This window comes from Patagioenas fasciata, chromosome 2, assembly GCF_037038585.1.
Source record: "Patagioenas fasciata isolate bPatFas1 chromosome 2, bPatFas1.hap1, whole genome shotgun sequence".
NCBI classification, from domain to species: Eukaryota; Metazoa; Chordata; class Aves; order Columbiformes; family Columbidae; genus Patagioenas; species Patagioenas fasciata.
The window spans coordinates 121,051,527-121,056,539 of NC_092521.1; the positions used below are offsets into that span (position 1 = coordinate 121,051,527).

At 44.1% G+C, this 5,013-nt stretch overlaps 1 protein-coding gene across 1 annotated transcript; it reads right to left on the minus strand.

The window, feature by feature from the left end:
- Positions 1-759: 759 nt before the first annotated feature.
- On the minus strand, positions 760-4,694 carry LOC139827263 (trafficking kinesin-binding protein 1-like). The gene is made up of 2 exons (XM_071804852.1): positions 4,569-4,694; positions 760-2,037 (listed from the first exon to the last, which is right to left on the minus strand). The coding sequence occupies exons 1-2, from the start codon at positions 4,649-4,651 to the stop codon at positions 1,248-1,250; spliced, it is 873 nt and encodes a 290-aa protein (XP_071660953.1). The 5' UTR covers positions 4,652-4,694; the 3' UTR covers positions 760-1,247.
- Positions 4,695-5,013: the final 319 nt, after the last annotated feature.

The following is a 5,013-nucleotide window of genomic DNA, read 5'->3' on the forward strand; positions in this document are numbered from 1 at the left end:
TCTCAAAAAATATCCTTAGTGTCCATAGTACTACTGCAAGAACTACTTCATTCAGGAAAAACAACCCAACAAAAAAACCCCAAACACCCACCTATCTCTCGTCACAAAGACTAAAAGACAGTTTCATTTATGCAGGAAATTATCAGTGCTAATGATTTAGTAACAGTCTGGTACAAACAGCAGTTCATGGCAATTATGTGTAGTGTGATTACGGTAACAAACAGGGAGCTAGATTTAGGTGCCACAGGAAATGCAAGGAAAAGAAAGTGGATGTTAAATCCTCCCCCCTTCGCTCTTCTCCATCCTCCCTTCAAAAAATTCTAGGTCTCAGCTCTAGGAGCAAGCTCCCTTTGGTCTGTTCCAGTTCCAGGATGTTTCAATTCTTTCCACAAGCACTCAGCAGAAGTTTGGGAGAAACAGGGAAGAAAAGCGCAACACAAATTAAGATCACCTGGCTGTAACTAAAGGTCGTGCGAGGTCTTTTATTTCTTTTGCAAAAAAGTGGGGGTTAAAGGCTTGGTATTAGGAGGTGCTTTATCAGTTTAAAAGCATTGTGGGATAAAGCATTTTCCATCCTTTTACATCTGCTAAGGTCCAACTTCAGGTGAAAAAGGTTTCTCTGAAAAATGAAACCAGAAAATGGGTGGGGAATATTCCCACCCTGCTGACAAGGCCATGGTCCTCAGTGTGCACCAAACCTGAAGATCAGCATGAGGGCTGCAAGTTGTTCTTTCCAACTTGTACCATTCCATTACTAGAACTACCGCATGTTAAACCGAGTGGTTTTTTCAGCATTTGACGAAGCACAAGCGCTCCCATGCTTCAAGTGATGCCATGTGAGGTCTCACAAAACACATTCGATAGCTTCCCATGCACCTTCAACTCAAGTTAGGCTAGCTACAGAGTTCATGTCTTCCTAGTCAAGTTATTTTTGTTGGTTTTGTTATTTTTTTTCAGTGCATCTTAAAGAAAACCTTTTGAGAAGGTTAGCAAGTTATCCTTAATAGAGAAATCATAACACAGAGCCTTTTGCACTCAATTGAACAGGAAAATAATCCAATTAGTCACAATAGATCTGGTACATATTTACAGATTTTATACAAAGTTTACACTTTTCTCCCATTAGGCACAAAGTTGATTTGTCAAACTCAAGAGGCAATGAAGGGATGGTGGGGAAAGGAAAGAGGATCGGAGAAAGAACCCCGAGTATTTTTATTTAAAAAGACTAGCTGTAAAAATAAAGTCCTTCATCGTAAGCTAGTTTGCTTCGGGAGCTTGGTTCCCATGAGGATCCCCGAAGTGAGAGACGTCGGGCCTTTCATCTGCATGCTGGAACCCACCATGGTGGGGAAGCTCCGATTCCTTCGGATGCCAGTGTTCAGCTGGATGGCACCGGTCACGGCGGGGCAGCCCAAAGGGAGACCGTCTGGCGCCAGGCCTCCAGGAACAAGGGCCCTCACTGGTCCTTGTGCCCCACAGAGAAGAGGTCCCTGGTCATCAGTTAAAGGAGGAGCTGACGTTTGCCCGGCACTCACGACTTTGGCGATACCAAACCTCTTGACTTTGTCCACGAGATTAAGGTTGGAAACAGACACGTCAGTCTGGCTCTCACTGTTCCTGATGTTCTTTTTGTTCCTCACCTCTTTCAAGATTGAACTAGCAGGCTTCGAAGCCAAGAAGTTGTCGTAAGGTGGGCTGGTGCACTTGAACTCAAAAGATGGAGGGGAGGAAGAAGGTGTCTGCATAGGTGAGTTGGGTGGAGTGGAAGGAATGATCGCCATTTTAGGGGGGTATGCGTTCAGGAGGGTGCCTTTGCTGGCTCTGTCCCAGCTCTGCGGATTGTACACTGCTGCTGAGATGCCCCTTTCCTTCAGCAGCCACACCAGCCCCAGAGACGTGCTCATCGTCGTTGTGGATTCCCGGAGGTTAGTGAAGGATTCGGTCAAGCTCAGACGCCGAGGAGTACAGGGAGTAGCCACTGGGGTGCCTTTCAAATTGCCAATGCTGCCACAAGCTGGAGCAGGTGCTGCGTTAAGGCTGAAAACAAAAGAGCAGGCAAATTATTCTCTACACTAGGGAATGAAAACGTATTACAAACCAGATTTTTTAACCCTGAACAGGGTCTTCTGTCCATTTTGAGAGAAAACTCACAGCTCCCAGGTCCTCGAAAACGTGATGACACGTGCAAAAAACACCGTCTCTTACAAAACTCATCTCTCTGCTTTGCATACTTCACCCCCAGTCTCATGGGATTAGTGCATTCCCCAACACCATCACATTTCTTCTGAGAAACTATTACATGGACAGGTTTGTGATCAACACCTTCTGTTTTCCTCCTTGATCTACTGGGTTGTCACAACTCCCAGTGGCTTCCACGGGACAAGGAAACCGGGGAGAAATTTCACGGATGGTATAAGCAAAGTATAAGCAAGATTTACTTTTTAGTGTCACTTGTGAGCACACAAAACCACTAGTCCTTCTAGTGGTGCTGGGTGACAGCAGAGAGAGCAGCAAGGGAGGAGGGGAACCTATTTGCTACAAAAGCAGTTGTAGCAAAGCTGCTGGAAGCTGCCACGGTCACCAACACGCACTTCTGTAAGGTCAAACCCTTCTTCTTCTCTTGTATTGGCTTTCATTTATGGGGAAAGGGATGGGGGAATCTGTCTTTTGATGGAGACGTGCAGTGGTGTGAGTAATCATCAAAAGAAACGAGAAAATACAGTCAAGCTCTTGGTTGTTAATTGGTCAACAGGTTACTGATAATTTAGCAGCAAACCAGATATTACAAAGTGCCATTCTACTGTTAATTAGGTAAAACATTATATTCTATAGTTTGAAACGTGGCTAAATTGCTCTCCAATTCTAGTTCTTTCTTCTCAAAATAAACTCTAAATAGGATCTCGCCAATATGGTCTCTAGAGAAATGCAGAACAACTTCCACCAAAAACAAGTGAAACTGCCCAAGAATTTTTACCCTGCAGTTGCAATTCAACAAGAGTAATCCCATATATAGCCATCTGTGATCTGCACAGAAACACGTGTTTGAGAAAACTAGGATTAAGAGTGGTGTAATTGGAAAAGCAGCCTTGCTAAGTGGCTCTGGAAATGATCTTCTTGCACCCTCCAGTGTGCTGTGGCTGTCAGCGCATGTGGTAGGTGTGCTAAGCAAGTTCTCCTCAGGTCCTCTGCATTCTGCCCAGACTGAATCTGTGGCAGAGGAGAAGGGCTCCTCGTAGAAGAGCTCAGCAGGTCACACATGCCACTGCAGCAGCACACAGACACACACTCTGAAGACAAGGCTGAGCAGAAAGGAGACGCTAGATCTCAGTTCTTCTCTTAAGCATGGATTAAAGCTGGACCTTCAGAGCTCTGATTTCAGCTCATGGCAAAACTAAAGAACAGTGACAGCCACTGATTTGCATCTCCCACACTGGCTAAGCACAGAAGTTCAGAAGCCTTGAAGAGCATGAGGGAGGAAAAATTAAGAGAAGTTACTGTGTGAACTGACTTTCTACAGACTATGGCTAAGCACATTTTAGAAACCCAGCCACAGGGTGTTAATTATCAGGCTTCTAAGATGTCCTAGTCACGAGAGGAAAACTACAGCATTCCAATAGCTTAACAACTCCAACAACTTCATTCTCTCCAGCTCCAGATTTCAGCTGCACAGATATTTAGATTTATATTTCCACTAATTTGTCAGCACTGGTACACACTACAGCACAATTTAAAACAACAACAACAAAGGACACCCCTGCAAGAAAGCAGTTATCTAGGTGTTGCTTTTTTTCTTTATTTGATCATTTTGGTATTGCTGTAACTGGGAAATGTTTTCCCCATCAAAATGATCAACACTGCAGAGCAGCCTGGACACACCACAGAAACAGACTCAGATTGGCCCCAGCAACTCAGCCCAGTGACAGTTTCAGAGTTCGATTGAGAAAAGAAACAAATCAATGAGCTCCTCATGTAGCTGCATGAAACGTAGTCAGGTTAGAGCATCCCCTGGGTTAGAGGCTACTGCTACTGCCAACTGCTACTAGTAAGCCAGTTCATCAGTTTCAGCCTTGCTACTATGAACTCATTTTCAACAATTCCACCAAGGAACAAAGTAGATGGTTCCCTCCTTTGGATTAAAGCGTATTTCTTCCTCCATTCCTCATGTACTTCCTGGATTTCTTTACCTGCACATCCCTTCTTGTTCTCTACCAAAGATAAAGATTTTGTCCTCCCTGGAAAAATCTCGTATTTTTTGTGACAAACCATATTCTGTGCATTCACACATGAGAACTACAACTAGTTTGGGACCAATGGTAGTTTGGATTTGGAAGCTAACTTAGTTATGTCTGATCCCACAAGACAAAACTTCAGATATTTTGGTTGGCTTCCTAAAGCTTTGCACATGCCTCTCAAATAAAATCAGGTTGAAGTAACGCAAAATGGGAGGAATATTTGGGGGTGTAATTCACCAATGTGGCTAACGCTTTTGCTTATGCCACTACTTAGTATTTCCCTGCAGGAAAAACACTGACAGAGCCGAAGGTTTTGCCACCACGGGAAACCCTTACCTTGGTGTGACTCGTGTGAGTTCATCAGAAGGGTGCAGAATGCGGCAGGTGGTGAAGGTGAAGGTGGAGTTGGTTTGTGACATGCACTTCCCAGGATGAGGTACTAAATTAAAAAAAAAGCAAATTCTTTGCATTTTACACAGAAAAGGGGAAAACCAAACTTCTGTGTGCTGATAAGGCAGATGCAAAAAGTGATGAGGTACCTCGGACTGGATCAATGCAAGAAAAGTGAATTACACAAGCTACAGAGTTCCAAAAGACACTTGTTCTCCAAAAGAAAACAAACACACCCAGGGCTCAATGGTCAGTGCTAAAAGGGTCTGCTGAAACTTCCCCATCATCACTAACACCAGAGGTAAGTCTTGTTCAGCTATATTCATGGTGTATCCACTTGAAAGGACTGAGTTACACACCAAGCCCACGTGTTTGTAGTGAACAGTCAACA